At 32.7% G+C, this 16,570-nt stretch overlaps 1 protein-coding gene across 3 annotated transcripts; it reads left to right on the forward strand.

The window, feature by feature from the left end:
- Window positions 1-3,593: 3,593 nt before the first annotated feature.
- On the forward strand, window positions 3,594-11,775 carry LOC136229956 (ABC transporter C family member 5). 3 transcript variants are annotated; one of them, XM_066018837.1, is made up of 12 exons: window positions 3,596-3,911; window positions 4,175-6,423; window positions 6,549-6,869; window positions 6,948-7,034; window positions 7,514-8,197; window positions 8,310-8,474; window positions 9,194-9,488; window positions 9,665-9,879; window positions 9,968-10,273; window positions 10,658-10,721; window positions 10,843-11,082; window positions 11,182-11,775. In XM_066018837.1, the coding sequence occupies exons 2-12, from the start codon at window positions 4,342-4,344 to the stop codon at window positions 11,292-11,294; spliced, it is 4,572 nt and encodes a 1,523-aa protein (XP_065874909.1). In that variant the 5' UTR covers window positions 3,596-3,911; window positions 4,175-4,341; the 3' UTR covers window positions 11,295-11,775. The 3 variants fall into 3 exon arrangements, with proteins under 3 accessions (XP_065874910.1, XP_065874909.1, XP_065874908.1); XM_066018836.1 differs by having other exon boundaries at window positions 3,596-6,423; XM_066018838.1 differs by lacking the exon at window positions 11,182-11,775 and having other exon boundaries at window positions 3,594-6,423; window positions 10,658-10,749; window positions 10,843-10,982.
- Window positions 11,776-16,570: the final 4,795 nt, after the last annotated feature.

Genomic DNA, 16,570 nt, shown 5'->3' on the forward strand with positions numbered 1-16,570 from the left:
TTACTTGATAATATTAAATATTATTTTATATTTGGTAATTTTTTTTATTATACCTAACATCAAAATCATGTTTTATAAGGAAAAAACATTTCTCTAAAAGGCACAATCCCTTTAATTCTGTCACAAATTATGGTAATAAAATCACCGTAATTGAAATCTTAAAAAAAATAACTCTATCTTATCATATTTGTTATGCAAATATTTCTCTAAAATAATTGTTTTTAACCATTCGATTAAAACATATCCTAATCCTTTTAAATCTGTCATTGATCATGATAATAAAATCACCACGATAGAAAATCTTTAAAAAAGTAATAGTATATTTTAGTAGAATTACTTCAACGTTCCAATATTATATAGCGGGATGAGATATGAACTTCACAATATTATGTAACCTTGCTATATTAACAATTAATACTAAATTAACAATTTAAGATATTATTTTATATTTGTTTAATATCTCATTTGTATTCTTTCCTTTTAGCATGAAAACAATTTGTGAGTTGTCACATAAAGTTCATGAAAATTTTATTAACAAAATATAGAATATTATTAGCCTCTTTTTATGCACTACATGAGAAGCAAACTCAATAATCTCACTATATACATTATAATATTAATAAGTAAATAAATCTTCAAACTGAAATATTAATGTAATGTTAAAAAATTCAAAACCATCTTTCTAGATGAATATTTATCTATATTAAAAAGAAAATATTATATTCATTTTTTTGGTTATATATATATATATATATATATAAAATAAATAATGCTATAATAAAACAAAATTGTTAATTACTAGTATTTTTTTTGAGGAAATTACTAGTGTTATTTTATTAACTCGAGAGGAGGGTGTAAAAAGTTATAATACAAATAAAACGAAATATATAGTAGAATCTTGATAAATAAATACTGGATAAATTAATAATTTTGATTAAATAATTTTTTTCGGTTTTGACTTGAGTTAATAGGATAAAATAATAACTCCGTTAAATGTATAAGATATTAATTTTAATTTTTTAAGGTCCAATAAAAATATAAAATAATAATTCATTAAATACATATAAAAATTACATATATAATTTATAAAATAAAACACTTCTTAGATAATTTTTGTTTTAAACTTTATGCTTTTCTTAAAATATGTATCTATAGTCATTTGTTTATTCTTTTCATCATTAATTAATTAATTAATTATTTTATTTTCTTAGTTACTGAATAAAATTAATTGTTTAATTTTAAAAATATAATGTAAAAAAATAAAAATTATTTTATAAATTAATAAAAATTAATTTATTAATAAATTAATAACTCCAATATAAGATAATGATTTTTCAGGTCCCATGGATATTCATTTATAGAGGTTTTACTTTACATTTTTTTTAAAACACAAATTGTATACTTTTCAATCTCGATACTTTAAAGAATATTTTATGTAAACATCCTTAATACATGGAGCAATATCACATTTCGAATCAAGAAAACTCAAAGAAACCGCTCGATTTAAAGTAAAGAATATTCTTTGAAGATGCGAATGATATCTTTCGACTACATGGATTAATATCCACCATCCGTCCGATAAAGGAAGGAGAACCGTTGGATCTGATATACGATTACGCAAAAGACAATGAGTACATGACAGAGTGCGTCGTCTGTCACCATAACAACCCGAAAGCCTTAGCTCCAATAAAATGATGAGACCTGACAACACGCTTGCTATATGGCAGCAGGCAGCACTTGGCATCATTATAGTCTGAAGGTTGCAGAACCAACCAAAGGCTAATACGTGTCTAGTGAGCCATTAGAACACATTTTCAGGATTACAACAATTACCCTTGACAACCACTATAAATAGATAAGGTGAGTAATCTACAAGACGTATATAAATACTATAGTTACTAATATTTATATACACCTCTGATGAATCTTTGTTAACTTAATGGATGTTTGTTTACTCCATTTCCAACTCATGTTTGCTTTTCATCTTAAAAATGAGAATTTTAAGTGTTTGATTAGATAGTTATTTTTTTTTTGTCTATCTATACAAAAAATAGCATTTTCTAGCAACAACAAACAACAAACCGTAATAGCAAGACATGTAAACCAAACAGGCCCTAAGTATCGGAGCAGTTCGTCGAATGTCAGCCCCTCTCTAATCAACTGTTGTTCCTATTCCAGATTATCAAAGTGTAAATTATAAACTGATTAAGTGGGTGTTTGTTTCAGCTTTTTGGAGGAGTGTTTAGCGTTTCACTCCAAACCATAGGAAATAAAGCGTTTGGTTAGGATTATATAACCGCAACGTTTATTATTTTCTCTGGAAACTACAGCGTTTTAGAGCGTTTCACGAAAAACTCCTATTTGGAGCTTTTCATAAACAACGGTTTGTAGTTGTATGTTATTGACAAAATTATCATTCTTATTTCCATAAAATATGTTTATTCTTTAACATTATTATATTTAACAACATAATTACCGGAAAAGATAGTTTTGTTGCGTTCAATAAATTTTTTATTTTTTATATAGATTATTTTTATTAATTTGTGTAACACATTTTTTATTTTATAATAGGATAAGATGCAAAAATACCCCTAACATTTGTAGCTATGAGCAATTTTATCCTTAACATCTAAAATGGTGCAATTATACCCCTAATATTGGCAGCCAAAAGCAATTTTACCTCTAACATTGACAAGTTGGGTCAATTTGAGAAATAATTTATCAAACTGTCTTTTTGGTCATGAATATTGTCATCCACACTTCACATGTGCACATTTTATCATCGTTAGTAACAGATCACAAACATATGATTAGACGTGAATTTTTTTTAAGAAAAAAAAATATATTGTCTTTTGTACAAGTTGGACAAAAAAATTCAAATATTTCGCCGAATTTAAAAATATTAATTTTCAATTTTATTATTACATCACAAAAAAAATGAAATCTTTTTTTTACAACTACTAATATGTGCAATTGGTGTAGAATAAGAAATAAAATATCTATATTTTCTAATAATAGCTGAAATCGACCTAACTTGCCAATGTTAGGGGTAAAATTGCTTTTAGCTACCAGTGTTATGGGTAAAATTGTACCATTTTAGATGTTAAATGTAAAATTATTCCTAGTTGTAAACGTTATAGACATTTTTCACATTTTTCCTTTTATAATTTCATCGTTAATTAATTTAAAACATGTCCATTTTAGACATTTTAAATCCGAACAACAACAGTTCAATATAATTTTACCAAACATTAGTAATTAAACAGCTAATAAAACTGCAAACAGCTAACAACAACCGTAACAACTAACAGCAATTGCAATAGCTATTAGCTAACCGCTGAACCAAACAGAGCTAATGAAATAAGAAACATATTTAATTGTAAAAACATTCTAAAATCATCAAGATCACATCATACTACTAACTACATTGTACCACACATGTGATTAATAATAATATTCCTATGATTACCAAATAAAAATATATTAAATAAAAAAATATAATATTTCCTAATCCCTCTTCTTCACAACTGTACACATGGATGTATATGTATCTCTGTGCTATATAGTAGCACTGTATATACAAAGTGAAAACCATAGATTTAATCCAATACATATAAAATTTTCACTGCCCATTTCGCCATAGCCTCCAACCACCCAAAGCTAAGGCAAAAAGCCAAAAACTTCTATTCATATTTAAACAGAGACGGAGAGATCTGTCTGCCTCTTTTTCTCTTCTTTTCAATTGTAATTCTTCTGCTTTTATGCTCTAATAAGCTCATTGTGGGAGTAGAGGAGGAAGAAGAAGAAGAAGAGCAGAGAGGAGCTTTGGCGTTGTGGGGTAAAAAAAAAGGGTAGCTTTCAATCACAAACCTCGGCAATCGCCACCGGCTCATCAAATTACGATTTCCGAGGTCAGTTTTTATGCGTATTTTGGTGTTTTCCCAAGTGGGTTGTTCCAGATTTTGAGATTTTGCGTCCGTCTCTTTGTCCGGTTGTGTATTCATTTTCTCTGGAGATAAATATAGAGATAAAAAAGAAAAACAAACACAAAGCAATTTGAATTTCTTCTCTCTATATTATCTTTCTATCTCTCGCTCGCTCGCGTTCTTTGTCTTTTCGTTTTCCGTGTTGATAAAAAATTGGTTGTTTGTTTCCATGTGCAATGTGTCTGCAGATTCTATCTCCAAAGAGCTATACTCTCCGTTGATTTTACCCGGATGATGAAATGCCCTGCTTTGCACGATTTGATCTCTCCTGCTGTTTATTATTAACTATTATTAAAACACCATCTCACCACCGACTCACTCTTTTCAATCTCCAACTCACCATTTTCAATAATTAATGGGTATCGCCTCGGCCTTCTTGCTTAATTCAGTCTCGGTTTCAAAGGCAATTCAGGGCCTGCCCGTATTGGAATTGGCCTCAATCTGCATCAATTTAACGCTTTTTCTGGTCTTTCTCTTCATAATTTCTGTCAGGCAAATTTTTGTTTGTGTTGGTAGAATTAGGTTGCTTAAGGATGATAACTCAGTTGCTAATTCAAGCCCAATTAGACGAAGTAGTACTGATGGAGAGGTTCCAGTTATTACAATCGGCTCTGGGTTTAAGTTGGTCCTGTTTTGTTGTTTCTATGTTCTGTTTTTGCAATTTTTGGTGTTGGGTTTTGATGGAATAACTTTGATTAGAGAGGCTGTTAAGGGGAAAGTTGTGGACTGGTCTATCATCTGTTTACCTTCTGTACAAGTTTTAGCTTGGTTCGTGTTGAGCTTTTCAGCTCTTCATTGTAAATTTAAGGCTTCTGAGAGATTCCCACACTTGTTGAGGGTTTGGTGGTTCTTCTCATTTTTAATTTGTATATGTACTTTGTATGTTGATGGGAGAAGTTTTGTGATCGAAGGTGTTAAGCATTTGAGTTCTCATGTTGTGGTCAATTTTGCTGCAACTCCGGCCCTAGGTTTTCTATGTTTTGTAGCTATTAGGGGTATAACTGGAATACAAGTTTGTAGGAATTCTGATCTTCAAGAGCCATTGCTTCTTGAAGAGGAGTCAGGATGTCTTAAGGTCACTCCATACTCTGATGCTGGGCTATTTAGCTTGGTCACTCTTTCATGGTTAAACCCACTTCTTTCTACTGGTGCAAAGAGACCACTTGAACTTAAGGACATTCCTCTTCTTGCTCCTAAAGATCGAGCCAAGACTAATTATAAAGTTTTGAATTCTAATTGGGAGAAATTGAAGGCAGAAAATCCTTCAAAACAGCCTTCTTTAGCTTGGGCAATTCTTAAGTCATTTTGGAAGGAAGCAGCCTGCAATGCCATATTTGCCTTGATAAATACTCTTGTTTCATATGTTGGTCCATACATGATTAGTTACTTTGTCGAATATTTAGGGGGAAAGGAGACTTTCCCTCATGAGGGATATATTCTTGCTGGGATATTCTTCTCAGCTAAGCTTGTGGAGACCTTAACAACTCGGCAATGGTATCTTGGTGTTGACATTTTGGGAATGCATGTGAGGTCAGCTTTGACAGCAATGGTGTACCGAAAAGGGCTTAGGATATCAAGCTTGTCTAAGCAAAGTCACACTAGTGGAGAAATTGTAAATTACATGGCAGTTGATGTTCAAAGAGTTGGGGACTACTCGTGGTATCTACATGACATATGGATGCTTCCTCTGCAAATAATTCTTGCTCTTGTAATTTTGTATAAGAATGTCGGAATTGCTTCTGTTGCAACTTTAATTGCAACCATATTTTCCATCATTGTTACTGTACCACTGGCTAAGGTTCAAGAAGAGTATCAAGACAAATTAATGGCTGCCAAGGATGATAGAATGAGGAAAACTTCCGAATGTTTGAGGAATATGAGGATTCTCAAGTTACAAGCTTGGGAGGACAGGTATCGAGTGAAGCTGGAAGAAATGCGTTTTGTGGAGTTCAGGTGGCTCCGAAAAGCCCTCTATTCACAAGCATTTATTACATTCATTTTCTGGAGCTCTCCTATATTTGTTTCAGCTGTCACTTTTGGTACTTCCATATTATTGGGTGCTCAACTCACAGCAGGAAGTGTCCTTTCTGCTCTGGCCACTTTCAGAATCCTACAAGAACCGCTCAGAAACTTCCCTGATTTGGTTTCAATGATGGCGCAGACGAAAGTTTCTCTTGATCGAATTTCTGGATTCTTACAAGAGGAAGACTTGCAGGGAGATGCAACTATTGCTCTGCCACGAGGAATGACAAACCTGTCCATAGAAATCAAAGATGGTGAATTTTGCTGGGACCCTACTTCTTCTAGGCCTACTTTATCAGGCATTCAAATGAAGGTACAGAGAGGAATGCGTGTAGCTGTTTGTGGCGTGGTTGGCTCAGGGAAATCAAGCTTTCTTTCCTGTATCCTTGGAGAGATCCCCAAAATCTCTGGTGAAGTATGTTTGTTTATGGATCTATATTTGGAAATATTTATCTAGTCTTTATTTACTTTTTGTCGTCTACGATGAATTCTTTTCTCATCTTTTGACAATTTTCTCTGTGTTTGTTTTTCTTTACCCAGGTAAAAATTTGTGGTACAGCTGCTTACGTCTCCCAATCTGCCTGGATACAATCTGGAAATATAGAAGAAAACATTCTTTTTGGAAGCCCAATGGACAAAGCAAAGTACAAAAATGTTATCCATGCCTGTTCACTAAAAAAAGACTTGGAGCTTTTCTCACATGGTGATCAGACCATCATTGGTGATAGAGGTATAAATTTGAGTGGTGGCCAGAAGCAACGTGTACAACTTGCAAGAGCTCTGTATCAAGATGCAGACATTTATTTACTTGATGATCCCTTCAGTGCAGTTGATGCTCACACTGGTTCAGAGTTGTTCAAGGTTAGACTTAATATATGTCCAAGTTTTCTGTTAAAAATGTAAGTATAATTTTGCTGACCATATGATGTGGAATTGCAGGAATACATATTGACAGCACTAGCAAGCAAGACAGTGGTTTTTGTGACCCATCAAGTTGAATTTTTACCTACTGCTGATATAATACTGGTATGAGATTTCTTTTTATATTTTACATTTATGTATTGCTCATTCAGTGACAGGAAAATCTTGGGGCTGTATGCCGATCATGTGAGTGAATGAGGAGAATCTTTCTATTAATTTTTTAACCGCAATTCATAGCTGTCAATTATCTGTAATTGCATACGTTAACTTTTGGTTGCATTTTATTCCTCTCTGTCTAACAAGCTCTGATTTTCTCTTAATTTGTTGATTCTTTCTATTTAAAAACTTCTGCTATAATAATTGTTGATGATAATAGTTAAAGGTTTAATGCATGTTTATATATAGAAAAATATTAATCTCCATCAACTTAAGGAGCTGTATTTTCTTATGTCAAAAAGTGAATGTTCCACAGATGGCTTATCTGTGTATGGATTTCCTTTTCCTAAATAAATATACTGATATTATATTCCATATTAGGATGAAGGCTTGGTGGTTGTAATTGTTATTGTCTTCTGTATCTTCAGGTTCTTAAGGAAGGTCGGATTATACAGGCAGGAAAATACGATGATCTTTTACAAGCAGGAACTGATTTCAAGACTTTGGTCTCAGCTCACCACGAAGCAATTGAAGCTATGGATATTCCATGTCACTCATCAGATGACAATTTGCCTGATGTGACTATTGCATTACACGAAAAATGTGATTCATCTGGAAGTAATGTTGACAGTTTGGCAAAGGAAGTTCAAGATGGTGCATCATCTTCAGATCAGAAAGCAATCAAAGAGAAAAAGAAAGCGAAGCGTTCGAGAAAAAAACAACTTGTTCAGGAAGAGGAAAGGGTGAGAGGAAGAGTCAACATGAAGGTATACTTGTCGTATATGGCTGCAGCATATAAAGGCTCATTGATCCCGCTAATTATCCTTGCACAAACATTATTTCAATTTCTTCAAATAGCCAGTAACTGGTGGATGGCTTGGGCAAATCCCCAAACTGAAGGAGATCAACCTAGGGTGGGACCCATGGTCCTTCTTGGTGTTTATATGGGTCTTGCTTTTGGAAGCTCATGTTTTATATTCGTGAGGGCTGTTCTAGTTGCTACATTTGGCCTGGCGGCTGCACAGAAATTGTTTTTGAAGATGCTTAGAAGTGTGTTCAGAGCACCAATGTCTTTCTTTGACTCTACTCCAGCTGGAAGAATCCTGAATCGTGTAAGCATCTCTCTTTACTGGAAACATTTGCAAGCTGCAAGTATGTGTGTGTATTTTGCATATGCTATAGTCTTCTTTTCTTGTGTACTACTGATTTTGTAGGACCTTACAGGTGTCTATAGATCAAAGTGTTGTGGATCTTGACATTCCCTTTAGACTTGGTGGCTTTGCTTCAACAACTATACAGCTTATTGGAATTGTTGGCGTGATGACTGAAGTTACCTGGCAAGTTTTGCTTCTTGTCGTTCCTATGGCTGTTGCTTGCTTGTGGATGCAGGTGATTGATTAATGTTCCTTAAAAATGTTTGACTTGGTTCACAAATGAAAGATATAAAGTGAAAGTAGTGCTTCTTTATGCTTGTTGTTTAGTTGCTTTGGATTTTGATTGGCAGGTAAACTTTTTTCTGCTTTAGATGTTGGCTGCAGTGTGTGATATTATTTGTGTCCTGCCTTGTATTTGCACGTGCCTCTATATGAGAATATCATATAACTATTATCTATCTTTAGATTTTGTTGAAAAAGTAGTTGAAAGTGTCTTTTTGGGCAATTTTTAAGCCTCCAAAGTTATGGAATCTATCTCTAAGAAGTTCTTCAATTTCTTTCAACCCTTAAGATCTTTAATAAGGTTCTCTTCACAATGGTATATACATCAGCGATGCAAAAACAGGCTACACGTTCATGTGGAAAGTTGGTTGAGTGTTCCTATTTGACTCAGTCAATTGAGTCATTACCCCATTCAAGTGTCTTAATTTATTTATTTTAGACTTGAAAGCACTTCTTTTAGCCTTGACCCTAGTGTAAATTGCATACTGAAACTGATTTTTTTGGAACGAATGCTATCAGAATTTGAAACCGCTGTATTTGTGCCATGTAATTTGAACTGGTCCATCTACATTCCTTTAGACATGAATTTCCAACTTAAGGACTTGAAAATCTGCTAATATGGCTGAATGGAAATGAAAACATGTCAACTAACTATTATATGTCAATTTGCAGAAATACTACATGGCTTCATCAAGAGAACTGGTTCGCATTGTTAGTATTCAGAAATCTCCTATCATCAATCTTTTTGGCGAGTCAATTGCTGGAGCAGCTACAATAAGAGGCTTTGGACAGGAGAAAAGGTTCATGAAGAGGAATCTTTATCTTCTTGATTGCTTTGCTCGTCCATTCTTCTGCAGTCTTGCAGCAATTGAATGGCTATGCTTACGTATGGAATTACTTTCGACCTTCGTGTTCGCTTTCTGCATGATTTTACTTGTTAGCTTTCCCCATGGAAGTATTGATCCAAGTAAGCTTACACTAATCTGCATTACTTGACATGTATCTTGGTGTTGTCAATTTTTTATGTTGATAATTGTTATGGTGGTAAACTTTTTGAGTTAGATAAAAAAGTTACACAACAAAAAGACCTACTTAATATGTGAATTCATGCTTTTGCTGAGCATAGTTGTTTGTTCTATACAGGCATGGCGGGCCTTGCTGTAACTTATGGCCTTAATTTAAATGCTCGCCTATCACGGTGGATACTTAGCTTTTGCAAACTTGAAAACAAGATTATTTCCATAGAAAGGATCTATCAATACAGCCAAATAACTAGTGAAGCTCCATCAATTATTGAGGATGTCCGCCCTCCATGCTCCTGGCCAGAGAATGGGACAATTGATCTGATTGATTTGAAGGTAAGCTTGTTATTCCTCCACACATGTGCATCCACCCTGCTGATTCTTATTTATACAAAATAATAAAAACTCTGGTGCTTTTCTGAAGGTTCGTTATGGTGATAATCTTCCTATGGTGCTTCATGGGGTGTCATGCAGCTTTCCCGGAGGAACGAAAATTGGAATAGTAGGGAGAACTGGTAGTGGTAAATCCACATTGATTCAAGCACTATTTCGATTGATTGAACCTGTTGAAGGGAAAATCATCATAGACAACATTGATGTATCTACAATTGGCCTACATGATCTTCGTAGCCGTCTGAGTATCATACCCCAGGATCCTACCCTATTTGAAGGCACAATTAGGGGGAATCTCGATCCCCTTGAAGAGCACTCAGATCAAGACATTTGGAAGGTTTCCTTTTTGCTTATGTTCTTTTTATTTTATTTTATGTGCATATGTTAGTGGCCTGAATTTTAAATTTTGGAACAAAAGAATTGATTCTAGACTCCTAGTTATGATTTGAACCAAAGTTAAAATTGATATCTAAATTTGGGAGGATCTGTGTAGTAGAGTCGGCAATTCATGTAGTCGGAAACAAATTAATGCTAATATCTTTTCCAAATCAATCATTTCAACTTTTCTGAATTAGATGCTTCAAAGATTGTTGCTATTAAATGCTTATTTCCCACCTCCCAGTTCTTAATACAATACGCCAATTTTTTTGACCAATGAAACAATTTCTTGCTGTATGGAATGTTATCTGCTCGTGTGCTAAGAATGAACTACTTGTAACAGGCCCTTGATAAATGTCAGCTAGGGGAAGTAGTCCGTCAGAAAGATCAAAAGCTTGATTCACCGGGTATGTAACAAGCAGATTGGACAATATGGTATTAATGTTTTCTTCACCCTCATAATCTCGAGAGTGAGTGAGTTTTTTTTTAACTAACTTATTGTTCCATACTTGAATGTACAATTTGCAGTTTTAGAAAACGGGGATAATTGGAGTGTAGGGCAAAGGCAACTTGTTTCCTTGGGTCGGGCTTTGCTCAAGCAGGCAAGAATTCTGGTGCTAGATGAAGCAACAGCATCAGTTGATACTGCTACAGACAATCTCATTCAGAAGATTATTCGGACAGAGTTCAAGAATTGCACTGTTTGCACAATTGCGCATCGTATTCCAACTGTCATTGACAGTGATCTCGTTTTGGTACTTAGCGATGGTGCGTATTTAACTACCACTTTATTTAACTACAGCATATAGCATTACTATGAAATGAAGGTTTCTCACGAAAAACTAATCGTTCTTCGCTCTTTCACAGGTCGAGTTGCAGAGTTTGACGTACCCATGCGGTTGTTAGAGGATAAATCATCCATGTTCCTAAAGCTGGTGACAGAGTATTCATCAAGATCAAGTGGCATGCCAGACTTTTAATTAAGATGGCAAGCCCGAAAAATCCTTAAGGTCAAGAGTCAGTAAGAGCAGATCGACAATCATGAAAGGAAATGGTTGACACTGCTCTGCACACTGCTGCTGCTTCATTCGACAAGCAGTAAGAGAAAATCAGGAGAATGAAATGGAGTTGATCAACCTCTACAACCTAATCTTGGTAGGTCAAGGCATGGAAGTAAATCATCACCTAAAACATAATGGGAGAAAATTCCTACATGGTTGGCATACTTGATAGGGGAAAACAAAAATAAGGTGGTAGAGGTTGAAGATGATAATAATTCCACGGAGTGGACGAGTCGAGTCAAGTCGATATTTGTTAAATGATGTGCAATAAATTAGAGTTTAGGTTAAGGCAGGTTTATGTTTGTAGAGAGAAACTTTGGACAATGCTTATCCCACTTGTTTCTAGTGGTATAATCCAGTTTTGGATGCCTCAAATTTTGCTCTTTTTGTTTTTTCATCACTTACTTTTGCAGAGAAAAAACCAACAGCAAAATAGAACACAGTAGTAATAGGAAATGGATTAGATGAGAGAGAGAGAGGAAAACACAGCAGAAAGAAAATTCACAAAGCTTTAGCTTAATTGCATGAAAGATTTTAGAATCTGCAATAATATCAGGCACTTTTTCTTACCATGTTAACACCATAATTGAAATTATACAGGATTTCATTTTACGAATTGTATTTTCCCAAATAAAATATAGGGAAAAACTTAAAAACGAAAAATGTGGTTTCAAGCATTTGTAAAGCATTTCTGGGTAGATCATGTGTTTTATAACGTTTAATAATAAATAGTTTAATTTCCAATAAAACTCTAGTGGTTTTATGTTTTTGTATTTTTTTGTTACAACAAAAACTGTGGTTGGTACCAATAGATATTTTGGGTCACAATGGTTTTTTTTTAAGAATTAAATGATATTTTAAGCTATTTTAGGACTCGTTTGGGTTGGTGTTTTTCCTATTTAAAAATGCATAGATTTTCTACTTTTATAAAAAGTTATTTTTTAGCTACAAATGGCAAACAGAAAGTGTAATTAAACACCTAAAACTCTTATTTTTAAAGTGAAAAGGCAAACAGAGGTGAAAAAGGAGCAATCAAACACCATTTTAATTCTTCAACCTTTTAGGTTTGAGACGTGTTTTTGAGAAGAAAGAAAGTTAATATTTAGAAAGAGAAAACTCCAAAATAATGATTTTAAAAAATAAAAAATGTGGTTCCATAATAAATATGATACTAAACTGCTCTAATTCTTTATTTTTTTTTTATTTTCAGGTCGTTATCGGTTAAATTTGTCAAAGTCAACCTACAATAGCTAACGATGCAACATAATATATGTTTTGTAACAAAGAAAACCATATATAGATCTACAAAAACATAAAACCATGTAAATTTTATTCAAGAATCTGCATGTATAGTCCAATTATGGTTCTTATATAAGATAACTATTTCCATAGACTAATCATAATGGTGATACAAGAGGCATTTTTTTAAAACTAATTTGTTACATTCACTCATAATTCTTTTTATCTCTTAAACAAATTGGCTTAAACATCATAGCATATACGACTACACAACACTTCTTTGATTTTACTTCTTTGTAGGTAGTCAACAAATTTCCTTAAAGAGCTCTCATGTCATGTCATTGGTAATCAATAAACTGGATTAAGCAATCCACCCTCGTCCATTAGGAACATGAGAGTCGGGCATACGTCCTTCATCAAGAAAGGCAGATATCTCCATAGAAGGGAACTCTATGGACACTGTGGGCGGATCGAGCCCACAATGCGTGTCCATTTTAGGACGAGTTTTAACCACATGGAGACCATTCAGTAGGAGTTGGCTGACCGAGACTTGGAAAAAGTCGTGGCGCCACACATGGTTTTGGCCTGACCTAGAGTTGGCCCCGTGACACTAAGTTGGATTCTTGAAAGCAGTATTTCCAACGTTTGGGTCGAATTAAATGCAAAAGTATAATGGACAAGTTTTAGTCGAAAGTGGTTGATCTTTCGGAAGTGGGTGCTATCCTGGCTTCGTGTCGTTGTTTGTCTACTCGATATGTAAGCTTTTGTATTACTCATGTTAATCGTTCCACTAATACAATTGTTGATGCCTTTAGCTAAGAAGTAGTTTAACCTAACCCCTCTTGTCACACTCGACCCCTGGACGATCTCAATCGGCATTGGGCGTGAAATAAATAGATCACTTTCAACACTTATTGGTCTCTAAATTATCCAAATATCATAAATATCACACTTTTCAAGAATTTCTCTTAGATATATTATAAAATAAATCCATATTTCCACTACATTCAAATCCTAAAATATTATCCAATACAATTAAATCTCCAAATGAGAGGCAAATGTCCTAACCAAAGACAAAATCGATGACTTGACACTTCAACATTGTCTATCAACCAGTAACTTCACCTATACATTGTTCTTTCTCACCTAAAAGATTAAAACATTTAAAAAGGTGAGACAAAAATCTCAGTAAGCAAATATCTATTACATAAAGTACTTATACTCAAAATAAGTATATATATATTTAAATTTTCAAAATGGATCATATGAAATTCATATTTTTGAAAATAAACTTTTGATGGATTAAATCATAATAAAATACTCAAATGATACTTTTAACCAAATTTGCAACATAAAACATCAAGCTTGCTATAAGCTTATTTCTCAATATATCACACATAGTCAAAACGTAATCACTGTATTAAAATACTTAATATCAAAACTCATGTTCAAATAACCGTATATTTATTTATTTGGTTAAAATCACAACTATACAAAATAAATAGGTTTGCAATTAACCATTTACTAAAATCAACCGCAATCAATAAACACTTTATAAACCGTATTTCGATAAATACTTCATAAATCGTATTCGATAAATACTTCATAAACTGTATCTCAATAAATATTTCGCAAATCGTATCCATCCGAGAGATAATCCATGTATATATCAATCCTCATAATATAATATAATCGAGATATCTCATTATTTTGCCTAACCCGCATGGTCTTACTCAACACTTCTTTGCCATACCCGATAGGTCTTTCAACTGTGTACACAAACCATGTCCCTCACTGAACATGAACTTCAAATATAAAACCACCGATCCGGATTACTCTAGATGGATATATAAAAATCATTATTGTAATATTCTCAACTAAAACTTTCTCAATCCAAAAACTATTCACATCAAATTCATTTTCTAATATATAAACTTCATTGTTCTTGCCTTTAAAAGTTATAAAACTAAAATGAAATCTCAATTTGATTTATTTGAAATTCATTTAATAAATCATTTTGGTTTTGAACAAAAAGCATTTTATCATAAGAATTCCAACGTATATAAAATTCAAATATTTTTCTTTTAAAATCATCCAGAACTTTTTGTCTCTCTCTTGATATAAACCCAAAACTTTTCTTTTTATACTTAATGATCATTTTTTTTTATAAAACCCTTTTTTCCCCTAAAAATCAATCATAACACTTATATATGTATATTTATAAAGAATGGTTCATATAACTACTAGTCAAACTTTTCTAAAATAATTACACATGGATAACATGCAAAATGATAGGTGTAAGATTTTGAAATAGAATGCATGTCATGCATGCCACATTTTCTATTTTATGAATTTTTGACATGACACATGTTTTAGAAAGTTTGAAGTATGCCACTTCTTTTTTTTTATTAAATTTATACATGACACATCTCCTTACAAATATCAATGTCATCTATTTAAAAGACGCATCATATTTCCACTATTATAATATGACATATATATATTAGTAATGAAAAATTTAAATTAGGTTAAACCAATATCATATAAAAATGAAAAATACATCTTTAATTCTAGGAATTTGGAGACTTTTACTTGTAATACTCCCAAACTCTTATTTCATTTACAACTTCTCATCAAACCTTTAAATTTTACTCTTAGAGACATCAAATGAACCTTTAAACTATATCCATAATACCCAATTAATTCTCCAATCGATAAATAACTCTAATATTAGGCTATAATAGCTACAATTAAAGACACGGATGTGACACCTCTGCCTGGGTCTCAGTTCATTCTTTTGCTTTGTCTCTGACTCTAAGGGCTCGTTTGGTTCATGGAATAGAAAGAGAATAGAATAGCTATTCTTGAAAAATTAATATTCCAACATTTGGTTCAACTTTTTTTTTTGTATGGAATAGTTATTCCATAGAATGTGTATTCCTTAAATGAAAGAATAAGGATTCCTTTATTCAACCTAGGAATAGCTATTCCTAACCAATATTATCATTCATTTCCAAAATTACTTCCTAATCAATTTCTTAAATCCTATAAATTTTGACAAATTCATAATTTATATCCTAAAAAAGACGTGATAAATGGAAAAAAACGGGAAAAAGACGAAAAATATGAAAACACAGAAAATACGAATAACGTGGAAACGTTACAAAACACAAAAATAAAGAAAAAAATGTGAAAAACACAAACACAAAAAACGCAAAATCACGAAAAAACACAAAAACATGAATAACACGAAAAAGTGACAAAACTTGAAAATAAAAAAATGTGAAAAATCCGAAAAAAAATGTGACAAAATGCGATAAACGTGAAAATACGAAAAACGTAAAAACAACATGAAAACGCAAAAAAAAAAGAAATTGAAAACGTGAAAAGAATACGAAAACGTGAAAAACCGCAAAAACACGAAAACCGGAAAACATGACAAAACATGAAAAATACAAAATCGTGAACAAACGCGAAAAACACGAAAACCATGAATAGAAGAAAAAGTGACAAAACACGAAAAATACAACAACGTGAAAAAAAATGAAAACCGTGAAAACACGAAAGAATGGAAAAATCACACAAAAAAAAACACAAACGTGACAAAACGCGAAAAATACAAAAACGTGAAAAACTAGAAAACGTGAAAAAACGTTAAAAACACATTTTTTCACATTTTCGCGTGTTTCGCTTTTTTCATGTTTTCATGTTTTTCACATTTTCGTGTTTTTAAAATTTTCTTTTACGTTTTTGTGTTTTTCACTTTTTTTTTTTTGCATTGTTTCACCTTTGTGTTTTTCACGTTTTCACATTTTTCGCATATTTTGGTGTTTTTAACAGTTTTTCATGTTTTTCATGTTTTTTTTTTCGTTTTCATGTTTTCCATATTTTTTCACGTGTTTCGTGTTTTTCACATTTTCGTGTATTAATGGTTTTTTTCTATATATTTTTCTATT

The sequence above is a fragment of the Euphorbia lathyris genome, chromosome 5 (assembly GCF_963576675.1).
Source record: "Euphorbia lathyris chromosome 5, ddEupLath1.1, whole genome shotgun sequence".
NCBI lineage: Eukaryota > Viridiplantae > Streptophyta > Magnoliopsida > Malpighiales > Euphorbiaceae > Euphorbia > Euphorbia lathyris.

Bases quoted from the DNA above. Each gene is read 5' to 3' on its own strand.
- LOC136229956 (XM_066018836.1), top strand. From the start codon at position 4,342: ATGGGTATCGCCTCGGCCTTCTTGCTTAATTCAGTCTCGGTTTCAAAG. The intron at 9,880-9,967 runs GTAAGCTTGTTA...GCTTTTCTGAAG, and splicing joins TTGATCTGATTGATTTGAAG to GTTCGTTATGGTGATAATCT. The intron at 10,722-10,842 runs GTATGTAACAAG...TACAATTTGCAG, and splicing joins TCAAAAGCTTGATTCACCGG to TTTTAGAAAACGGGGATAAT.